This window comes from Stigmatopora nigra, chromosome 4, assembly GCF_051989575.1.
Source record: "Stigmatopora nigra isolate UIUO_SnigA chromosome 4, RoL_Snig_1.1, whole genome shotgun sequence".
NCBI lineage: Eukaryota > Metazoa > Chordata > Actinopteri > Syngnathiformes > Syngnathidae > Stigmatopora > Stigmatopora nigra.
This window is the reverse complement of record NC_135511.1, coordinates 7461323-7484891: the sequence shown is the minus strand read 5'-3', so window position 1 is coordinate 7484891 and position 23569 is coordinate 7461323. Positions and strand designations below refer to the sequence as shown.

The window sequence follows — 23569 nt, the reverse complement described above, 5'->3', positions numbered from 1 at the left end:
TCAATCTTCAAAATAGTTTTTTTTCAGTGTAACAATGTACATCCAGTTTTAAAATGTCCTGGCTTGTTATCATTTTATAATAAAATATTCAAATTCATTTCACCTCCTCTGTGGCAGAGCCAACCGTAAGTCTCCCGACACAAGATGGCCGCTATTTGCTTAGGTCGTGTGGTTTGTCTTTGTATATGATAGCTATGGTCAATTAAAGAAAGGAAGTGACGCAAAAAAGACATTAAGACATGATAAAATGCTTTTTTGTAAGAGAAAACGGTAAAATAATCTCTGTAATTCAATCCACTTTATTGGAATTTCATCATAAAACACAATTTACTTTTGTGGGCCAATGATGGGGCGAGCAGGAATTATAATAATGGCTTTATCTGTGTATGTAGGTCAGCAAACTCATGAAACAAAATTCATTTTTCAATAACCATTGCTGTACATATTCAGATAAAAACTCAAGGGTGCCAATTTTTTTTAACTTCTTTATTTAAATAATTATTACAAACTTAACATAACCTTTTTTTTCTCCCCTCTCACTTATTGTGGTTTCTTTGCAATTTCGTGTAATAACCTCAAATGGCCTAATCAGCTAATCAGTAACGAGATAAACAAAATACAAAAAAGTCTCTCCATTCATTTTCAAGGTATTGTTTTTATAAAGAAACAATTATTCCAGAATTATGTGACAGTTGTAAAGGAAACAAAAGCAATTCATGTGTCTGAGTACCATTTGGAAGAACGTATGTATTCTTCTTTCTTGTTGAAACATTCAAAGCATTTGCATGTATATTTGAGGACTCTTATGTTGAGCTGAATAGGAAACAAGTTAAAGACTTGCATCACTTCAAAATTATCATTCAATTGATTTTTGTAATCTAACGTGCTCTGAAAGCAGTGAACAAATTTGAATGGTTACAACCCACAATGTCAACTTAATGTCCTCTGGCAAAAAATAAAAGTGCAATTATACTGTCTCTCAAAAATAAGAAAGTGGATTCACACAAATTCCTTTGATTTACAACAAAAACAACACCAATAAAATAAAAATGCAGCAAATGGCATAATAAATGCAGCAAAGGGGCCAAAAATGTTTAAGAATCGCAGAGGAAGGGGACATTCCAATGACAATGCAGACGTGAACAAGTGCTAATTATTCAGATTCTTTTTTGATATTTTAACATTTAAATATCTGTCCGGGAGCATTTAAAAAAATATTTTGCTTCCACATAACACTGGAAACCAAAAGATAACATTGGAATATAATTTTTGACAAAATTCCTTCTGATGATCAATTTTCTGCCTTTAAAGGTCACATATTATCATTTTTTAAACCCAAATGATTTTTTTCCAATAATCTAATCTCACTATGTGCAACTGAGTATGTTCCCAATATATTTAAAATAGATACACTTTTGCTGTGTAGACAGCACAAAAAAAAATCATAAAACGTGCTTCAGTGATATTCATCAAAGAATTCTGTTGTATATCAAGAATAAAATAACATAATGCAAAGAGATACACATGAGGGTCAAGTCTTTTGCATACAGTAGGTCCTTATGAGTGTACCATTATCTGAACACATGCCTGGTGCCTTAAATCCTTTACTGCCAATGATGCATGTATTTGTGTTTCATGGGGTGAATGAAGAAAAAAATAATAATAAAACGGGCGTCTCACAAGTAGCTAGCGAATCAGATTCAAGGAAAGTGGACAGAAACACGTTCTGAATTTGTGAAATATATTCATTTTTGCATTTGCGCTTTTTTCCGTATTATGTGATGATCTAACACACAATGGACATAGTAACTCATTTTAAAAATAGAAAACCTTGTTTAACTGGAACTGTTTTTTTTGCTGATCTGTTAGTGGATGCCACTGTCATCAGTTCTAAAACACACAGGTTTTTACTTTCCTTGCTGTTTTCCAAGCAGCTAATCTGAGACAAGCAGCATTCGCGACCCCCTCGATGTTACCCGGACGTTAATTCGGGAGCTGCCGGCGCTGATGTTGGCAGCATCTGATTGGACAGTTTCTGACGGAGCGCAGTTACACGGGTGGTGGTGGGGGGGCGGCTCTTTGAGGCATCAGAGGTTGCGCCGCGCCACACGGTTTGGGTTTCCTACAACAAAATAAAAAGATGATAGAAGGCAAGTGCATTCACGCTTCAGGCGCATTTCTCTTGGCGCTTACATGGGGGGTGGCGGTGGCGGCCTAGTGGCGTATGATGTAGTGCTCCAACTTGTCTCCGCCATCTATAACCACCCACAAAACAAATAGACACAGCGTTACATGTAGTGGCACAGTGAGACACAGTGAGTAGCAGTTTTCTACATAGAGAAAAATGGTTAAGACATTCATAACAGTGATCGATAATGGTGACTATACTGATACCGACTATTAGCAGTTAGAGGATGAAAATATCTTATATTCAGAGCCAATATTCATTTGCAGTAAAAGTGTAAAAATCGTGAAAAATTAATGATAAATAATACATAATAAAATTAACAAGCTCTGCACTTTCTACAACTTTATTAATATTATGTATAAGATCAAATTTAAAAAGGCTGATACGATGTACGTCAAATGTCCAAATTGCAGTAAAAGTGTAAAAATCATGAAAAAAATCATGAATAAATAACGCATAATACAATTAACAAGCCCTGAACTTTCTACAACTTTATTAATATATATATATATATATATATATATATATATATATATATATATATATATATATATATATATATATATATATATATATATATATATATATATATATATATATATATATATATATATATATATATATATATATATATATATATATATATATATATATATATATATATATATATATATATATATATATATATATATATATATATATATATATATATATATATATATATATATATATATATATATATATATATATATATATATATATATATATATATATATATATATATATATATATATATATATATATATATATAAAATCAGATTAAAAAAGGCTGATACAATATACGTCAAATGTCCACATTTTAGCCTCAATAATTGGCCCAGCTGATCCCTAATTCATCGCAACAAAAAAATGAACCACTCTATTTTGTAACCTTTGTAATTAGAAAAACAAATATATCTAAAAATGAAGTGGTTGTAAAGCGACCAATAGAAATTATTGTTATAGTAATGGGATTAAAGTTTGAATTAAGCACGCAAGCGATAAACGCAGAAAGGTCAACTGTACTAACCGGCTGTGTGAGGACATCACTGGCGTTGCCACGGGTAATGGGAGGCGGGCGACCCACAGGGGGCGGCCCTCTGGCTCGATTGGGCGCTGCCGGTACGTCAGGCCTGAGTGAAGCGTGAAGGTTATGTTTCTTTTCTGTGCCGTGTTGGCACCATGTTGCCGCTCACTCACTGGTAAGCCTGAGAGCGCTGATGGTGCCTCAAGCCGAGGCGCTGCAGCAGCTGCTTCCTGCGCACGAAGGCCAGGCCGCCCAGTGCGGCCAGAGGAACCAGGCAGAAGAAGAAAACCAGAAGGCCGTCCCTAAGCGACGTGTCTTTGTCTGTGTACCACAAACACATCCGTGCATGCCTTTTGAACAAATCTGGAGTGAGGAGACTTTGTCTCTCAATGACATTAAGGACTTTAGTGAAGCCAGAGAAAAATAAGGCCATCAACATTACATAAAAGATTCATTTCTGTGTATTTTTTGCCCTATAATGTAAGAGGCTGTGTTGTAATAATCATCAAGTCATTCAGACATAAATAGCTACTCAGTTCCTGATTATGTATTTTACCGACTGCATTTGAATTTGAGCATATTTTTGTACTTTTACTTGAAAAATATTAATTTGAAGTACCATTCCAGGTCGGGCCGCTATCCATGCTGCCACCGTAACCTGCTATCTCACAGAAGGGGGGAGCCCAGCCAGCTTCGCAGTGACAGTTACGGTTGTTGTTGCACACCTGAGCGACACAAAGGGAGAAAAAAAGGTAAGAAAAAAAAAAAACAAATGCAAATGATGAGTCGAGATGAGCAATTCCAATTTATGTTGAGGTTTTACTGTAGTAGTCCGAGTTGTGTTCTCACCCCGTGAGCGTGACACTTGTTGCCTGCATCGCAGTCAAAGTTGAGGATGTCCACATTTTGACACTCAAAGTTGAGGCACACCTGAAAACAGCGAGGAACAAAGCATCAGAATCATCACCACAGACAGCACCCTTTCACCTCACTCCTCACTTTGTCAAGGCCACACTTGGTGCCCTCGTTGACCATGCCGGGGTCGGGGACGTCCGAGCCCAGCATGAAGTCCACCCCTGAACACACGGCGCCCCCTATGGGCGTAGTGATGATAGATGGCTCCATGCCAAACGCTTTGGCGCCCTGCACGTTGGCGCACTGCAGCTTCCCGCACAAAGCATTTCTTTAGGAACAAACAGCAACGTCAACGTCCTGCGCCTCCTTTTTTTCTCTACTTGGTTTTAAACTTGCTGCATATAAATATTTCTCAACAGTCATCTTTACCTGCTCTCGCACTTTTTGTATCCGTAGTTGTGATATCCGCAGTTTCCAAAGCGATCGCCTTTGCTGTTGACGTCTTTGAAGCAAATATCTGGTGCCACTTTTGCCCCTGGAGATGAAATGACACATTTGTGGCGTTCTTGTTGTCTCATCGGTATGTGCATGTTTGTTTTGGGGAAAACCAACTCGCTCCAAAGATGCTCCTGCATTGGTCTGCGGCATGCTGGCAGCGGCCATTGTAACAGTACGCCTGTTGATTCCGACACTGGTGACCATTCTAAAACATGGAAACACATGGCAGGGTTTTCTCCGACTTTTTTAAAACGGTGCCGCTCCTAAAACACTCACCTGAACGAAAACGTCAGTCTGACAAAGAGACGATGATCCGTTGCAATACTCGGGCAGGTCGCACTCATCCACCCTGGCCCGACACTCCGTGCCGCCAGACTTAAACTACAGACACACGTGCGTGTTAGACGGACGCCGATAAATGCATCAATGGAGAGACGGTTTCTTGTGATGAATGAGCTTACCCGACAGTTGTAGCAACACTCGCCATCAGCGCACTCGGATCCCGGTTTGAGTCGACATGTCTTAAACTCGCAGCAGGGGTCACGCTCACACTCCTGTCACACGCATAAAAAAACAGGGTTGTGACGATACACCTGACCCTAAAATATGATGAACCTCTGGTTATTATGAGGCACTACCTGGCGGGATCCGCAGTCGCATTCCTCGCCGACCTCCAGTAGGCCATTCCCGCACGCGGGGGCGCTGTAGGCTTCGTCGGGGTGCGGCACATTGAGGAGACACGAAGCACCTGTGCTGAGGAGCATCTTCTCAAAGTCGTCGGCGCTACAGCTACTGAAATTCCGGGAACCACTACGGAAAAGCACACGAGAAACGAGCGCTCATTATATATGTGCATCTTAAGTACCTGGAATGTGTTTGCATGCGGTTTTCTTACGTAGCTCCAGAGTTCATGATGCACGCCTGCACGGGGCACGTGCAACTTCGGCTGTCGTCGTGGTTCATGCCGAGGTTGTGGCCGAGCTCGTGAGCCACGATGGATGCGAAGGCAAACACGTTGTTGTTTGTGAACTGCATTCACACACACACACACAAGCACAAAGTGTTCTCTTTAGATTTACTGTTACAATGACAATAAATACTATTATTTAAAAAAAATCTTTGTTTTAGCTAATAAGCTAGTGTGTTTAAACATAAACACTTGTGTACCGCGTTAATTCCACCACCGTGACTCCTCGAGCACACGGTGGAGACGTATGCCATCCCCGCTGTCACTCCAAAGCTTTTCTTCCTGCATCATCATCATCATTATCATCATCATCCTCAGTGCACATATGAAAGCGTCCCGGCGTGCTCTCACAGTATGAGTTGCGCCGAGTCGTGGCGTCGTCGCGGCAGCAGTTCCTTCTCCCGCCACTGGGTAAAGCGACTGAGCACCTCGCCGGCACCTCCATCTGTGCTGATCAGGTTCTGCCTGGTCCAGATCTCCAGGCCCACCAGGACCACCCGTATGTTCAACTGCATGTAGATCTGCACACACATAGCAACGATGAAAAATACATTAATCCCTCGAATATTGCGGATATTGTAGACCAGACAAGGCCGCGATAAAGAAAAAAAACGCAAAGTTGAAATATCCCTATTTTTACAGGAGGACCGGGGGATGGCTTCCGCATGCAAATTTCACCGTGGATTTTCACATTTTTATGAACTTACAAAAAACATTTAATTAACAAAAAATAATTTCCCCCAGAAAAAAACGCAATGGGGTGAAACCACGATGTTTGAGGGATTACTGTACAACACAAGTACAATTACTAAGATGTGTATTTAACAAATATTACAGTTATAAGTGGCTGTGTATTTATGAGAGGTATGCATGCATGTGACTGTTGTCAATATTGTGCATGTACTCACGCTATCTATGAAGTTAGCCAGATGAACCATCTCCTCTCTCACTGCACTCTCGTTCCTGTTCATGGTGTTGTACTGAGGGAAAGAACAATTACCATTTGTTTGGGTGACTGTGTTTGAGTGTGTGTGTGTGTTTGTGTGTGTGTGACTCACTCTGTCATTGTCCACCACCAGCAGTAGCTCCACATAGTGCGTGCGATGAAAGATATCTCGCTTAGCCTAGAAAGGAAAAAGCCATATGTCGATTCATTCATATTAGTTATTGAATATTTTTTAAAAAAATTTTTTAAAGTTCATAAATTTGGAAAATCCACCCTGAAACTCGTAAGTGGAAGCCACTCTTGCTACTAAGACCCGGCACAAAAAAAGGTAGTTATAATAGGGGTGACCCTACCTTGCAATTTTGCGATTATTACAGCCATGTCTGGTCTACATTAACTGCGATATTTGAGGGATTACTGTAAACTTTTCATGGCCTGTGTAGGAGTGTAACAATAAGTAATATAGTAATATACCTCAGTGATTATTTAGACCTGTGTGTGTAAATGTGGGTCTGTGTGTTATGTATGTGATGATGTCACCCGAGAATGCCGGTGGATCTCCTGCTGCTTCATTGGTGAGGAAGCATGCTCGGTCTGCTTGGGTTTATTGTCGTGATGTGGAGTCCCACATTCTTGAGGCTGTGACGTCACGTCCCGCAGGCGGTACAGCAGGTGCTGCTCGGGGGTGGAGTCTAAAGGCTCAATGGCGTAGCTGTCCTCGTCCAGATGCATCACACCTCTCGTACAGATAGCAAAAAAGATGCATTCATTTCACAATGGAAATACAAGATGACAAAAAGACACACACAAAACGTTAGTTGGACATGTGTTTTGCAAGTGTGTGTGCTACCTGAGGCCATTACAAATGCTCATGGCGACAGACGAACCCTCCATGCCCTCAACAGAGCCCCGATAATGACAATGGTTCTGTAAACACACATGTACACAATTAAGTGTTAGATTGGTAACAAGCTACAGTGCAAGTATAACATGAAGCAAACTTGCACGCATACACTAGCATGATGGTATGTGTACACGTCTGAGCATGTGGTGGAATGTGCTTGGGTATTTTGTACCTTAACATCAGGTGTGCTGGACATCAGTCGTCCGTCGTTTGCGTATGTAAATACTTTGAAGTCAGCAGGTAACAGCATCCTGCAAAATGTTATTCCACAAGGTCACGTTAAGTGTGTAATGTGGTCAGTGACATTCGAGCCACTCGTTTTTTTGAGTCGAGGGCGATAAAAAGAATAAACAACTCCAAGGGCACATAGCCTCAAATCGTCTTTTATCAATTTGTGGCTGATAAATGGCACGCGGTGGGCACGTGGCGTCAGCACATATCGCAGTGCGGGAAGAAGATTGGAAGAAAGTGCACAATGCACAAATGTCAATATATTTTATTACATTATATTTTGATTTATTTGATGTCAACGCAACAGATTAGTTTTTTGCTGAAAAGTAAAGGGTGATTTTTTTCCAGTATTTTTTAAAATGTTTTTGTGAGTTTTATGAGCTGGTGAACACAAATTTAAAACACTAATTGTGAAACAAGGACTTTTTACATCAAATTATGGAAAGAAATCAACTTTCTATTATATTCATTTTGTTAAATGGGTTTATGATATGTGTAATGTTTCTATATTTTCATACCTAGAGACATTAGGTCACGCTAGCTGTTCCCTTTTCTTGCACAGTTCTTTATACAGTTGATACTTTAATTGATTTGGGAGTAGTTTTGTGTGAGATTGAGTTTGCTACACAAGTTCAATTGCATTTATATTGCCTATATTCATGAAGAAACAATTTAGACATGTGCTATAGCCTAAAGTAACTTTTACATATGGCTTGGCTTGTGTGCGTAAAAAAGTAAGGTGCAAGCACCTAAAACTAAATAGTATTTTTATGGGTATCTGCCTTTGTTTAAACAAAATGTTCACTTTTTTTATGGGAATGGGATTCCATGGATTGCATCTGTTTAAATAAGAGGAAAAAAAGACCCCTAACAATCAAAGAGTCCAACATTTTGCTTGCATGATTGTGATTATTTGTGGACAGAAACTTACTCATTTCTCTCTAGATGGACGACATGCTGATGTCCCGAAACGTTGATAGCATATGATACCTGCGACAAGAAGTAACACATAGAAATTAGCCAGTAAAGCCTTATGGCATCTATTTATGTCTAAAATGTCTTTTCCTGTGTCTGCATTGTCACCCTCTTGCTACTGTGACAATGAAATTTCCCAAATACGGGATGAATAAAGTTATCTAATCTAATTTTATCACATGACCAAAGCCACATGCTTAGACACTCACTTTGGAGTCTTTTTTCTTTATCAATCTGTCCCCGCCATGACATCAGTCCAACTTCCTCACAGACTGTCCTTGATATGCCTATACAAAGTCTGGTAGTGATGACATGGGTGTGTGTGTAAAAGATAAAATGTGTGCCTACCTTGCCCTGTTAAATTCAGGCCATAAATTCCATGTTACATGTCTATGTGCGTGAGTGAATATCATTTCTGTAACAGTTTTTTTTCTTTTATTGAACATCATTATGGGCCGGCTCAGTGTAGTGGTTAGCGCGTCGGCCTCACAGTAGGGGGACCTGGGTTCAAATTCAGGTTCGAACCTTTCTATGTGGGTTTTCTCCAGGTACCCCGGTTTCCTCCCACATAACCAAAGCCATGCATGGTAGGCTGATTGGAAACTTTAAATTGCCCCTAAGTATGAGTGTGAGCATGAATGGTTGTTTGTCTCCTCGTGCCCTGCAATTGGCTGGCCAGCAATTCAGGGTGTCCCCCGCCTCTGGCCTGAAGTCAGCTGGGATAGGCTCCAGCACCCCCCGTGACACTAAAGAGGATAAAGCAGTTCAGAAAATGAGAGAGAGAGACAATCATTACATGACAATTTGTTATAAAAGCAAATTTCCTTTTCTGTAGGTCGGTCTGATTCATCTTTTTCCAGCTGTCTGTATGGGTGTCTTTGTTGAGTGTACTTGTATTATGACACAGGTCAACCCCTCTGTCCGTCAAAGGGAGGTGACACGGTGTCACCATCCTGTCGAATTATACTCTCACTCCTTATCCTGTGGCTGGCAGGAAGTTGGGCGGGAGACAGGAAGTGATTGTGTCAACTGCCCAAGTGCTGAGCATTACTCTCTAGGCCAGATGTCTCAGTCTCTCATACTCTCACACAGACACGCACACACCGACGCAATGACGAGTCAGCAAGTGTAAATCTCAGCACCTGATTGGGCAAGGAGCCGTCAGCATCCCTCCGCGGCCGGCTTCCAATTGGCCGAGGCACCGTCAGCTGATAGGACAACAGATGCTGCGTCTGTCGCGTGTCTGCAAACAGAACAAAGTTTAGCATCTTAGCTTAGCGTCACCATGTTGACCGCTCATGCCTGTGCACAAAGTTACATCAGAAAGCCCATTGGCCTCCTGCCTGACATTGTGATTGGATGAATTAAGATGTTAACAGATGGCCAGTCAGGTGCAAAGACACATAAAGCAACGTCTGGACATTCTGCACATGGGTTAACATCATGTCACATGGTTTATGGATGCCATGTTCTCTCTAGTCCTGACATTGCCTAGCAGTACTGTTACCCTCAAGCAGTTGTCGCCCTTTTAAGGGATCTTTCTGGCGGTAAATTTAGACAAAACCATAAGGCTTGCATGTGGCAAGATGGATTTTTTTGGTTAAAATAATTAAGAAAATAAAACAAGGGCTCAAGATCATGCAGTGTTTGTAAAAATCTTTTGTGTTTCTTCCGACTGACTTTGGTGCGGGCAGTGCAGGTTCGATTCCCACTTTGTTGTAGTTATGAGCATGACTAGTTGTCTGTTTCATTGTGCCCTGTAATTGGCTGGCAACCAATTCATTTATTTTCCTTTTTCGGAATAAACAACACAATATAAACAATCTCAATGAGCCTAGACAAAACTCCCATGTGGCACATTAAAACTGTTCAGTCCATAAACACAATTAGGTTCCCATTCTGTCTTTCTTCAACAGCTAAACAAGACAGGTTGGAAAAAAGCGACAATGTGAAACTAATACAATATTAGTAGCATTTAATTTAGAATTCAATGTTTGTATGGATGTATCATTTGAGTGTTATACCTAACATTATTTATTTCATTTGATGTTTTTCTGTGTATATACAGAATCATGTCTAAAAAAACGTAGCATTTGTGGAAATCAAGTAGCAATGCAGGTTATTTGTAATCCTTTCCAAATGTTCAAAAAGATATATACTATTATGCTTATATTGGAGTGCAACGTTACTTCCAATTAGCCAAAAATACTAATTTACTATATTATGGTGAGTGTGTGTGTATGCAGGCAGGGAGTGTTGAAATCTCTTCCTCGGGGCCTACTAATCCATGTTAATCATTTTAATTTTATGTTGATGCAGTGACACACCCCAAGAAATATACTTAATGAAGCTTGTGTTTTATTCGGCCATGACGACCGGCAGTCCACTTCCGCCCCTTCCTCACCTGCACTCTGTCCACTTCCGGTCATCAGTAGCAGTAAGCAGCACACTTTCAGAAGCGTTTCTCCCCGTCCTTTTATCGCCATGGTCATTTTTGTCATTTGCACCCGACCTTCTTTAGAGGGAAATCTCGGTGGTCGCAGCCTTTCATACTCCACCGCCGCCCACTGTCGCGTACTCCTTCACCGGTACCATTCGACCCCAAGAAGGGCGTTTCCAACTCGAAAGTCTGAGCGAATATTTCCCCCCAAACCCAAATTAAACGTCAAACGGGTCGTTTGGTCCCCAAACAAACACTAAAGGCGTGACGTAACTTTCGGCTTCTCCGGAAAGAGCCGAAGTATTTGGTGAGCTAAGACCTCACCAAACAATCCAGAATGCGCGGTTTCGTCCAGGACTGGTACTCCCACTGTTGTTTTTCTGGTTCTTTACCTCCTGTCACGGTGGTCTTTGGTGTCTACCCGATCCCAACCCAACCATCCCCTTCAACCAACGCTCGACGACGACCGGCTCTAGCGTTACGTCACTTTCGGAATTCCCGGAAAGAACCGAGTAAAGACCCCCGAAAACTGTGGGAAGGCCCTTCAAAATAAGACTTTGCGTTTATGGAAACATTTGTATCTGCGTAGTATTTTTGTTTGTAAGTTACTTAGACATTTATGTTGACTACGTATTTATTTATTGTTATTATTGATCATTTATCTGTTCGTTTGTTGTTATTTGAGCACTTCCTAACTTTAAATCTTATTATACTTGTATAATGACAATAAAAGGATACCATTTAATTTTAATTAAGAGGAGTCATACATTTATTTGGAATTAAGAACCTATAGGCATCCTTCAAATTTAATGATTTAAGATTTTTAAGTTCACTAACAAAAAAAAAATAGATTCAAATTCCAGTATAAAAAAAGACTTCCACATTTTAAATCCTAAAAAATGAAGATCTACAGATAAAAGTCAGTCCTTTTAAGGGACAGTTAAGATAAATACATTTGAGAAGTTAAGATCACACTTTAATTCCCCCGAAAACCACTACTTGCGCCCTGATTGATTCAAATGCAGCACTTGAAACAAATCATTTGGAAATGCATCAGGCAAAATATACATAAAAAAGTTAAAGTAATAAAAACATACAAAATATCCCATTGGGCAAGCATATATTGTTTTAATATAAATAATTAGATATATATATTCAAAAGCTACTATGGGAGTATGGAACCGTGTGTATTAGGATGGAGCACTTTCTAGTCTTAAAGTGGCCGAATATCGAATATTGTCAGCGGGCAACCAGAGCAAAGTACTGCTCAGTTGGACAAACGGCAAACAGCTTTGGGTGGAGGTGCAGAAAAAGTGGGGCAGGAACTAATAGTGTAAAAAAAGGTGTTAGATCTCATTAATTGCATATGTATAATGTGAATACTGTATTTTTTACATCCTGTGGGCTTGGTACAGTTCAGCGAAGAACTAGAAAAACCACCAACCTACAGACAGCTTTTCTTAGGGGTTAGCCCTCCCGATTTGAATTAGTTTGAAATAAAGTGAAGGGGGCCGATAATATCATAATAAGGCACAGAATGATATCACAGCATTACGAATTTCAAATCATTCCGTGTACATGAGTTCACTTGCAAACATAATTGTAATCAAATAAAATAACTGCAGATAACAGAACATTCCCATTTCAAGTCGGCCCACCCATAAAACTTAAAAAAAGAAAATGACTTTAGTACCATACTTTTTGTTAATTAATAATCTTATTATAATTATGTTAGTATTATAGTATTAGTATTATAGTATTTATTATTATATTATTATTAGTAATTATTTACATTTAAATGAATGACCACTCCTAAATTATTCTTAATCACATCCCATCAATTGTGCGATATTTTAATAATTTTTCATAGAGCCCTTAGGGCTAGCATAAGAAAAGTTTAACAAGGTAAATTTTTTTTCTACAATCTGAGAAAATACGCTGAATAATTGAAACATGAATAATAGGCCTTTGTAACAGCAACCATACAAAACACTTCAATTTTGAAACCAAATGAAGAATAGCAGTCTATGCCACAATTGTTCGAAAGCTCAGTTGTCATGAGAGTTCTTATTTTCGATCGAGCTGTCTTTTTAGCTTATTGATATACGACTGAATTTCAGGATCTCCGGGCTGGATTTCAATGGCATTAAGGAATGAATCTAGAGCCTCCTCGAATTGACCTTGGTGGAACTTTTCATGGCCTTGCAATACCAGCGACTCGTAAACATTGGCCCATTCCATCACTGCTTTGTCCGTCACGTTGGCATCTGAATGCCAGGATGTCTTGGAGGTCACCATTTCTCGGGACTGTAACGTTACAAAAAAAAAAAAATCACAATTCAATTTGTAATGGAATTATTCAGCCATGATTCATTTCGCAAAAACAGTTTTTAAATGTGAAAAGTACATTCTTTGCATTGTAGTCCGTAACTTCATGTCATAAATTATCCGAACATGAAACACTAACAAGAAACTAAATGAGTGACTTAACAGCCCCCTACTCTAGTCTACATAAATCAGTCGATAGGTTACACCATCCTCTACAGCTCTTAACTACAGCGAGCAGCCCCCCACTCTATAAGTACTGCGCATTGACTGCTGGGATATATAGTTCTTTTGTCAATACACCCAGTATGATGGCAAACACACTATAATTTGGTGCTAGCTAGCTACTATTTGCGAATGGATTGTGGGCTGGACATCGACATCAACACAGCGTTTTGTGATTGCAATCTGTGTATCGTCAAAGTCTTACCAGTTCGGGGTCACTGCTAGTCTCCTCCAGTTTACTACTCCCAGGGTTGACGTCCTCGTCCTCTTCTTCTTCTACTTCTTCATCCTCTTCATCAGAGTTTGAAGTTACTCCAGTACCGTCATGTGTCATACTGCTCACATCTTCCACTTCACCCTCGTCAGAAGACCTCACCGAAGCCTCAATTGTGTGGCCAAAGTCTCGGGTGACAGCGTGCACGACGGAACGACGAGACCGGTTTCCGCCAACGCTCCTCCTGCAGCTGAAGCCCGGCGAAGATTTTGGTGTTGAAGATCCCTGTATTGCTAAGCTGTTGAACACAGTCATCGTTGTTTGTGGCACCTGGCCTTCGAACTGTACATTTTCCATTTCTTCTTCTTCTTCAGAGTCAATAATGATAACTGCTGCCCTCTTCTTTTTCCTAGCTCCAACAACGGACTTGTCCATTTCAGAGACGTTAGATTGGACGCTGAGCCCCAGGCTCCTCTCAGTCAGGGACTTGCCCACGTCAAAAGTTCCCGAAATCTGAAGCTTGGACAGCAGCTTCTCGTCTTCCTCCTCCTCATCATCCTGGAATAGACTCTCTCTTTCCCCAACCAGATGATTCTGTGAAGGCAGTTTCCTCTCATCATCCTGATCAGAGAGCCCACTTTCTTCCAGTTGCAGGTTGAAGTTTGCTTCCAACAGGTCTGAGCTGCTGCCGCTAACTCTGCACCAGGAGTCGACCTTCAAGCTACCTGGGGATGACTGAAGAACAGACAGTCTTTGGTTTTGGACAGGCTTCTTCTGTTTCCCGTCCAAACTCATCTCAGAATACTTCTGATTTAGAGATTCATTGACACTACTGGCTGTAGAAACATTTGGAGAAGCTTTTTTTACTTCCCGAAAAGAATCCTCCACCTTGACGTTTTCCCTACTGCCTGCTTCGTGAGGCGTGAAATCTTGACTCTTCCTCTGCTTGAAAGGAGACTGACTTCGTCCTCGTGAAATGTTTTGCTTTTCTTGAGGCGGGGATTTTCCGGTGAGATCGGTCATGCTGTTCCGCCCCTGAGAGTCGCCTTCCTTGTTGTCAACAGACTGTTCTAGATCCACCCGGCTGGGTGACATGTTGCTACGGCGTGGCGATCGTGCCATACGGGCCTTGGGCTTGCTGAATTTCTTGTCTGGTGTGGGTTCTTCACGTTCACTTATTGATTTCCGCCTCCACATTGGCTCAGTGCAAGACTCCAAGGTGGTTGTGAACTGCATTTGCAGATCAGACTCCGCTTTTACCAGCTGCTGGGCCTTCTGGACTCGCCCTTTAATGTATTGTTCATCAACCATATTCTGCGGGGCTTCATCGTGGTCTACGTTGAGGGTAAACATGAGGTCGTGATCAGAGATTCCAAACATATCCATAGTATGGAGGTCGGCAAGGTGCATGTCCAGGACGGGGTCAGTACTGCGGTGTTTGGCGTGCAGAGACTGAAGCTGAAGCTGTGTGGAGGAGGACCTGGGGTTTTCTAGGTTAAATAGCTCTCGCAGCTCCTCCTTGCTAAAGTAGCGGAAAGGGTTTTTCTTGTCCCCAGTGTTCTGCCTGATTAGAGAGTCTTTAAAGACCTGCCGTCTGTAGATCTTCTCCTCCACTGTACCGCATGTGATCAACCGGTAAATGACCACGTTCCGGGTCTGGCCGATACGGTAAGCCCTGTCTACGGCCTGGGCGTCAGTAGCCGGGTTCCAGCTGGGATCATAGATGACCACTCGGTCTGCCGCTGTCAGGGTGATGCCAACCCCACCTACCTGGGTGGTCAGGAGAAAAACAGAGTAGCTGTGGTCGGTCTGGAAAAGAGTGATGAGCCGCTCCCGCTCAGTCACCTGCGTGATGGACCCGTCGAGACGCAGGACTTTGAATCCTTGATTCTTCAGGATGCGCTGGAGGATATCAAGCACCATTCTGTAGTGGGCGAAAACCAGTGTGCGGTGACCTTCATCTTTGAGGCGTTTTAGGAGAGTAACTAGAAAAGCTAGTTTCCCAGACTCGGCTATCAAAGTTTCATCAGAAACATTAGCGAGGCTCCTACTATCCATCGCATTGTCATCGTTGCCCACCTGCTGAACATCCTGAAGACCCAAAGAGGCGGTAGCTCTGGTGGAGAGAAGCCTTGGGTGGTCACATAGCTTCTTCAGTATGGTAAGCTCTGCCAGAGGTGACCTAGATGTTGTGAGCAGTTCTTTGATGTGCTCCAGGGAAATGAACTTCCAGTAGATGTCCTCCTGGATGCTGCTAAGGTATGTCCAGACAATCAAGTCATTCTTCCTGGTGAGCGAAGGCATTTCAGCCCCGAGGTCCTCCTGGTTTTCAAATGTCTTCTTTTCTGCACTCCCAGCATAGCTAGTACCATTTTTCTTGTTCTCTTTGTTCTTCTGCACTTCAGCCTTTGTCCTGCGCATGAAGTACGGTTGGATAATGGCCATGAGATTTTCAGACATCCTCGACCCGAGAGCCCTCTCCCCAGGAGTGGCGTCTTTCTCCCGAGCCCGAGTGATTGGGTTCTCGTACTCCATTTTGAATGTTTTGGCCGTGCCCAGCAAAGTTCCCTGACAGGCAAAGTTAAAGAGAGCCCACAACTCTCGGAGATTGTTTTGGACAGGGGTACCGGTGAGCAGCACTCGGTTTTTAGACGGGATGTTTGAGGCGCTCTTGGCTGTTTTGGTGGTACTGGATTTGATCTTGTGGGCTTCGTCCAATATCATGTAGTCCCACTTGAACTCTCGTCCCTCGTAGGTGGACAGCTGCTGCCAATTGTTTATAAGCATGGTGTACGTGGTTATAATCACTCCGCCTCGCCTCTGGATCTTCTCCAGGTTCCTGTTCCGCTCGGGCTTGCTGGTGCCGTGAAATTCTTTGATCCGCATCCCAGGAGTCCATTTGGTAAACTCCTTAGTCCAGTTGGTGATGAGTGACGTGGGCATGACTAAGATGGTGTGCTTGACCAATCCGTTATCATACATTCCTGACAAGAAGGAAATGACCTGAATGGTTTTGCCCAAGCCCATGTCGTCTGCCAGAATGCCTCCTTTGCGCTCGTCTCGATAGAGACCATACAAGAAGGCCACACCATTCTTTTGATAGTCGTACAATTTGTCATACAAGTCCTTGTACAGCTTCAGACCGCTATTGTTGACTTCCACAAACTCGTCGTCGTCACCGTCCTCTAAATTCTGCGTCAAAAACTCCTCAATTTTTTCAATTCGCTTCTGCAGCTTGTCACTACGGTGAATATTATTAGCCATATTAAAAAGCTCCAGAGCTTTTTTCATGTCTCCTTCACGGACTGCATTTTTTCCACCTTGTATGTGTCTGAAAGCAAAGAAAAGTCAACACACTCACTCTGAAGCGATCACCCGTAGTGACATCATTAAATTGTGACATAACAAACAAGTGACATCATTAGGCTCAAAGGGCAGGATGATTTATCACACCAAAGCCTCATATAGGACTCATTTGTAAAACAGTGACTGGACCAAGAGTCTTGTGTAGTCCTAAATTGGCTTAAAAAAATGTAATCACAATTTATCGGCCTGATATTGCGATTTTGATTCAAGTCACAGTGCAAAATCTATGGCCCAATTGTAATAACAACATGATTCTAATAATGCAAGGATAATTACAATGTCTGTGAGGCCGCCCCTATCAAGTTTCCAAAAATGTAACGCTTGCTGTCATACATATAGAAATATGAAATAATTTATGTGGAATATGTCAACCCAAATTACTGTTCATTTTTTGCACAATTTAGCCCTCTAATATTTTTTGGGGGTCATAGACTGCTGTAAACAGAAACAGAGGGCTGAGCATTATGGCCTAAATTTCCGATCTTTTACAGCACGGACGTTTTTTAAGGGGGAGGAGGGTCATTGCCCTCGTACATTTTCAAAACGCTGTTTTTGTCATCCAAACACAATGTTATGTTATATTAAACAGAGATGAGTGAGAATCTAGGACCCAGCAGAAGAAAAAAAACTAAAGCCCGTTTAGACCACCCACACAGTAATCGATTGACTGTGCCGTATCTGCGTGGCCGCATTCTTTGATTTTTTTTTTTAAATCGGCCCTTGGAGAAAAAAATAAATAAAATATAGATGTCTGTTGCAGCATTACACATTAGATACAATATACATTGAGTTTAGAAAATATTGTGCTTCATTACCTCTGGTAGATTTCCATGTCATCTTCTTCATCCATGGACAAGCATCTGAGAAGACAGCAACAAAGTCAGACATTGAACAGAACTACTGCTTGTAAGGCTTGCCGATTTTAAGATTGCAATTGAAATTGTTCTCCCTGGGCATGCGTGGGGTTTCTCTAGGTACTCTGTTTTCCTCCCAGATTCCAAAAAACATGCATGGTCAGGTCTTGTTTTCCAAGATGGCGCCGTCACGCGGAAGCCAGTCGCAGTAGCTCGGTCCAATCTTATTTTTCTTGTGTGTTTTACATCCCTCGTATCTTTTTTTAATTACATTTTGATATTTCTTAATACATTCGATTTTACTTTGTTTTTACAACTTTCTTTGTTCTGTTAGCCTTGCTTCTTTCTGCTACTTCTTTTTTGGAACCATTCAGCCATACCTACGCTGTCATACAGCAACATCTCATTACCAGGCCGGAAAAAGAGTCGAGTGGTTCTTTACTCTGCTACTGCTGTCTTCAGCCCCAGACTACTGAGGAACTGTGCAGATATGCTTGGAAGAGTGACTTCATATTCTCTACCTCGGTACCAGTCTGCAGAAGTCCCACATCTTGTGGAAGACTTCCTGTGTGTGCTTCCAGTTTTATCCAACTTTACAACATCTTTTTCTTGTGTCTGAAGCGGTATTTGCTATCGCAACCAAGATGGAGCCGTTCAAGTGTTCGTTTTGTGTTTTTACTGCTTTTCTGTCTTAATGACTTGATTTGGTGATTCTTAATGATCCCATTTACTTTGCTTTGTACTTTGTTGTTTTGCGGCCTTTGAGACTGTACTGTCTAACTTGTAACTGTGTTTTTTGTTGCACTAAAATACTCAACATGTGCGGAATTCTCAACAGATTTACAACCAGTTTGATTAATAACAACCCAAATTAAAACAAATGGCCAACAAGTGACGACGCTAACGGAAGATTGTTCGCTCCAGTTTCTTGTCGTTGGCATCGGTTTAGCTAACGTTTACTTACTTTTCTAACTTGTCTTGAATCTTCTCCACCTCGCTATTGTCATAGTGTCTCTCCACCTCGCTATTGTCATGGTGACCATTCATGTTTGAAGCGTCGTCTTGTTCCAGGATTCTTTTACAAAACTTGTTTTGGACTTAAACCTTAAATAAAAGAATACACGTTGGACTCGAGTTATCCACTCCACTTCGCCCGCCGAATCCTTGAACTCGCAAACACAGGAAGTGTGGTGACGCCCCTGACAATCTGTCCAATTAGAGGGAACCAAAATCTAGAGTAGGCGGTGCATAAAGAGAGAGCCCCGCCAATGAAAATAGTCGCTGACAAACAAGGCCACAAACGTTGTTAGAATATATCTTTTTAATTTTATTTTTACTAATTTAAGCAGTTAGAAAATGTCATTTGAAATATTTTTTAAATAATATTAATTAATGTATCACATTCCAAACAAAACTGTTCCATATCTTGTAATGTCCCTTTGTAACTCTCCTTAGACTGTTTATCTGTTTATATATGTTTACATGTTGAACCCAATCTTTGGACCTTCCTTGTTTTCTCTTTAGAGAGACAGTCAAGTAATATAGTTAAGGCCCTTATTAGTAATCCCATCGATGGACAGAAGAGGGCACTCATATAACGTCAGTATACCAATATTTTGAATAGGTTAGGAAAGTTTTCTTTCTTTTTTAAGAATAGTGCAACCTACTAATCACTATTTGCCAATCCATCACCTCTAACCCCATGAACAGCCCCGACTTGAGCAGAATAACCAGCACCTAAGCAGTCAGATGAATTATTGTGCTTGAATTATTTAAAGAAAATATTGTTTGTATATGTAGATTGAGCCGACTTGCTATGTTGTGCATCAAATATGAGAGAGCAATGAAAATCAAGCCTTGTGGTCATCATATACCCTTCCAATAGTTGTGAGTAGGCCTATTATACAAAAATTCAGATTGTATTTGAACATATCCAGTACTGTGCCCGTTTTACTAAGCTTCAGAACTACTTATATGTAGTCCGCTAGTTGATGAATGTGCTCAGATTAGTTCAAGTGGGTCTCAAAATTATGTGGTCATAATCCGTGATGCTTTAAATTTGAGTGGTTATATAATTCGATGGAATGCGTACATGGAATGTATAGCTTACTATGTTGGTTGTTCTCTAGGTTCGGTATCCTTCATGTGTATTTGAATTAAAAGTTACATATATATAGTGGTGGCAGCCTGGTGGATGGCTCCTCAACACTATGATAACACCATGCTTCTTTTTGCTCTCGCTATAACTTTCTTGGATGAAAATTATGAAACCAAAGAAAGGGCCGGTTCCCACATCCGCCTAGAGTGCGTCATTTTCTGTTCGGGCTTGTGCCGTTCTCTTGTTGCACATAGTGGCCACTACCATGCTAGAGTTGGCTCTTAAATCGGCCTAGGTTGCACTAACCTTGGGTCTGGGATCATGGAAAGGTAGCTCCCTTTTATCCAATGGGAGGCCAGCAGAGTGTTAGGAGACCGCCAATGGAATAGCAACTCTATCAAAACAACTTCAAAATAAAATTGACTGCTACGAGAGGATGTTTACGTTTTACTGATGTTGGTTTTCTTAACTTGATACTTCTTTGGTATCTAGAAACAATATGTTCATATGTTAGAGATGTTCCTAAGTAGGGGTACTACTGTACTTGCTCTCTGTTGTGTTGGACATTGTAAACCCACTGTTTTGGCATGTGTCTTTATTGTTTGGGTTTAGGGGCCTTGGGCCCAGATCTGATTTGTTTCTGTTTGCTGGAATCTACAGAGTAAAAGGCCACGTGAAAGTCTAAAAATAAAATACAAATCTCTATGCTTTGCCAAATCCATTGCAAGTCTTAGAGTATTAGGCTATTATGAGTGGATCTTCCCTTTAAAAAGCCTGACTCATCTCAGTGATAATAGAGTCCATTCCCTGCTTCAGTCTCGCTTGTCTCATGATATATTTCCTCTCTTTTCCTGTTTTAGGAATAAATGCAATCATTCCCTTCTTGATCGTATTTAATCGCCAGGTTAGCCCACTGTAGGCGGTTACTGTAGCCAACTTGGGTTTAGCAGCCAATGGTTCTGACAGGGCTGCATGAGACAGCCCAGAGATTGATAAGAAGTTATTAGACTTGGAATAAATCTCTCAATAACCTGTGCAGAAAATCTTCATTTTCATCATCGTCACCTTCATCGTACTGCACAAGTCTCTTCTAATCTTTTTTTTTTCTGGCTTAAAATCCAGCGGGGAAGTGCTATTGTCATTGTGAGCACAGTACTTAAAGTACTGACACATTTATTATATATAGATTATATTTCAATATTAATAAATGTCAGTGACTAAATATGCGTATAACTGTTTAACGTTTAATATACAAACTTCTTAATATTGTATATATGAGAAAATATGTAAGTATGGTAGAGATATAATGGGGATGAACCTATTTTGCGTTTTTTTCGATTATTGCGCAGTGTCTGGTCTACATTACCCAAAAAATTCGAGGGAACTCACAAATAGCCAATTCAGGGTGTCCCTCTACTACTGCACATTGTATGATGGGGTAAGCTCCAGCACCCCCGCGAGCCATGTGTACGGAAAATTGACCAATAAACCACAAATTCAACTTTAGCAATGTGTGTGCGGATGTGTCAAAATAATCGCTCGCGTTTCTCGCCGTTATCGCCCAATCAGGAAGTCCAAGCATCTGCCAAGACGCTTTCTTTCTTGAGACTCACCGCAACTGACCTCTTTTTTGAATTTATTGTTTTTTTTTTAATCCACTTTAAGACGCCTAAAGGTGAGGAGCCAGCGCTCGATTTGCCCCCAATGTAAGAGTTGAGAGGAGGCTAACGGCGAGGGGGTGTGCGTGATTGACACTTCCTACTCTGGGATTAGCCGGCAGCTAATGCTAACGCTGAAACCAGACAGCAAGCGGCAAAAGTGGACGCCGAGTGATTTGGAGACTTTAAATCGACGTCACTCGACTCGGAGGCGGCAACTTGAGCGCCGTTCACTCTTCTCCGGATTACTAGGATCATATTTGGAGGATTATTGCGTGCGTAGCAAGTGTTCAACTCGGCTCGCTGCTGACAGCCGCGGCGGGGGCTCCGCGGGGTCGAGGGGCACCTGCTCTGTGTCTACGGCCGTCGTTGTGGCACCTTTCTCCGGGGCAGAGGACAAGGACGCTCGCTTGGTGAGTGTCACACACACATACACAAATACACACACACGCGTCGAGAGTGCGAACGTGACAGCAGGTGGAGATGGATTATGATTTCGGCCGTGTCACGCAATGTGGGTCAGTGTGAAAAGTGCGTGGACCGCCTGCCGTGACACCTGAAAAAGCGTCCTTTGAGAGGCTTTTACTATTAAACGCAAACGCCCCCCCCCCCCAACCCCACAATCCCACAATCCTCAAATCCCGTCCCTGTTTATGATGCTTGCCGCTATTTAATTTCTAAGGATGACCATTTATTCGAATGAAATGTTTATTTTTTTTCTTTGGAAAGTCGACGTCATCGATTTTCTCCAAGGGCCGTGAATGCATCTTACTCGGGTTCAAAGTAAACGCCATCGAAGTAAAAGAATCGAAAAATGATGTCATCCCTTCCTTCTGATCGGCAGGAGGCGGAAGTGTGCGTCGAAACGCTCGCGCGCGCGCGCGCGCGCCCGCGCATGCACGCACGTGCCCGTTGTTTTTGTCGTTATGTGGAAAGAAGCTGGCCCGTCGGATGTCACGCGAGCGAACGTGTGTCGATGGCGGAACATCTTTTGTCGTCTCTATTGTGTCTTCCTGTGCTATAGATGGCCAATCTTTCAGTCTTTATCACCAGTGATTGGTCATAGGCTTGGAGAAATGATTGGTCGGCTGTCTGGAAAGTGTCAATTCGCTGTCTTTACATAACAGATAATTTTATTTTGCAGTTGTTGTTACATACACCTGACACAGTTTTTGACTCTGTTTTTGTCCTATTTTTATCCATTTTTTTTACGGGTGGGTAATACATTTCAAGGAAATTACTTACGAGGGCAAAGGAACACAATTATTGAACAATCTGTAGGTAATTGCTGCTTAAGATGAGAAATGTTTTTTTGTACACAATGAAGCAACCATTGTGTTACACTGCAATGTAAAAGCATCATGTAAATTGAGTAAAATTAATAACTGACAGCTTAAAAATGGAACAAAAATAAGACAAATCTTGGTCAACCTCAGCATTCAAATGTAAAATAACTGTTTAAAACTTTAATTTTCACATTTTAGTGTCGAACAACAAAGAAAGCTGCAGCCAGTGACGTTATACAGATAGACCACCCCTCCCACCAGGAGGAATGGACAAAGGACACAAAGGCCTTTTTCCTCATAAATGTTCAATAAAATAAAAACAACACCTGACGGTTCCAGAGGCCTATATTTCTGATGTTTATAACAATCTGTGCAAAGATTAAGAAGGTCCACCAATGTCTACCATTTTCGTGCAGGTACATGATTAAATAGTTTTATTTTTTAAGAAGGGCGCTGCAAAACCAGAAGTTTGA

The 23569-nt window shown here is 41.4% G+C and overlaps 3 protein-coding genes across 7 annotated transcripts in view; 1 reads left to right on the top strand and 2 right to left on the bottom strand.

Annotated features, from left to right (window-relative positions):
- Nucleotides 1–635: 635 nt before the first annotated feature.
- LOC144195702 (disintegrin and metalloproteinase domain-containing protein 9-like) lies at nt 636–11558 on the bottom strand. Of its 3 annotated transcripts, XM_077715516.1 has the most exons (24): nt 11395–11558; nt 11035–11259; nt 9773–9873; nt 8587–8645; nt 7597–7675; nt 7371–7447; nt 7061–7259; nt 6633–6698; nt 6483–6554; nt 5926–6095; nt 5775–5856; nt 5503–5636; nt 5246–5417; nt 5069–5161; nt 4884–4988; nt 4722–4812; nt 4539–4644; nt 4254–4437; nt 4104–4184; nt 3874–3979; nt 3428–3575; nt 3258–3360; nt 2194–2255; nt 636–2122 (listed from the first exon to the last, which is right to left on the bottom strand). In XM_077715516.1, exons 2-24 carry the CDS (start codon nt 11129–11131, stop codon nt 2050–2052), a joined length of 2460 nt encoding a protein of 819 aa, XP_077571642.1. In that variant the 5' UTR covers nt 11132–11259; nt 11395–11558; the 3' UTR covers nt 636–2049. The 3 variants fall into 3 exon arrangements, with proteins under 3 accessions (XP_077571642.1, XP_077571641.1, XP_077571643.1); XM_077715515.1 differs by having other exon boundaries at nt 11035–11558; XM_077715517.1 differs by lacking the exons at nt 8587–8645; nt 9773–9873; nt 11035–11259; nt 11395–11558 and having other exon boundaries at nt 7061–7257.
- Nucleotides 11559–11877: 319 nt separating this feature from the next.
- ercc6l (excision repair cross-complementation group 6-like) lies at nt 11878–19269 on the bottom strand. The gene is made up of 4 exons (XM_077715723.1): nt 19019–19269; nt 18016–18060; nt 13826–17165; nt 11878–13377 (listed from the first exon to the last, which is right to left on the bottom strand). The coding sequence occupies exons 1-4, from the start codon at nt 19099–19101 to the stop codon at nt 13138–13140; spliced, it is 3708 nt and encodes a 1235-aa protein (XP_077571849.1). The 5' UTR covers nt 19102–19269; the 3' UTR covers nt 11878–13137.
- A 2443-nt stretch (nt 19270–21712) lies between these two features.
- taok3a (TAO kinase 3a) overlaps nt 21713–23569 on the top strand; it is a 32401-nt gene continuing 30544 nt past the window's right edge. For all 3 annotated transcript variants that reach the window (XM_077715034.1, XM_077715035.1, XM_077715033.1), the window contains exon 1: nt 21713–22223. The gene's annotated coding sequence lies outside the window, so the exon portion shown is untranslated. The remainder of the gene's footprint in view (nt 22224–23569) is intronic.

What these genes read in the sequence shown, in the direction of transcription:
- ercc6l (XM_077715723.1), bottom strand. Translation starts at nt 19,101, where the DNA reads ATGAATGGTCACCATGACAATAGCGAGGTGGAGAGACACTATGACAAT. An exon ending in ATTCAAGACAAGTTAGAAAA is followed by an intron (nt 18,061 to 19,018) that starts GTAAGTAAACGT and finishes CTGTCTTCTCAG; the next exon opens with ATGCTTGTCCATGGATGAAG. An exon ending in CTAGCAGTGACCCCGAACTG is followed by an intron (nt 13,378 to 13,825) that starts GTAAGACTTTGA and finishes GTAACGTTACAG; the next exon opens with TCCCGAGAAATGGTGACCTC.
- LOC144195702 (XM_077715515.1), bottom strand. Translation starts at nt 11,131, where the DNA reads ATGACAAAAATGACCATGGCGATAAAAGGACGGGGAGAAACGCTTCTG. An exon ending in ACGGTGGTGGAATTAACGCG is followed by an intron (nt 5,637 to 5,774) that starts GTACACAAGTGT and finishes GTGTGAATGCAG; the next exon opens with TTCACAAACAACAACGTGTT. An exon ending in CAGGAGCATCTTTGGAGCGA is followed by an intron (nt 4,645 to 4,721) that starts GTTGGTTTTCCC and finishes TTTCATCTCCAG; the next exon opens with GGGCAAAAGTGGCACCAGAT.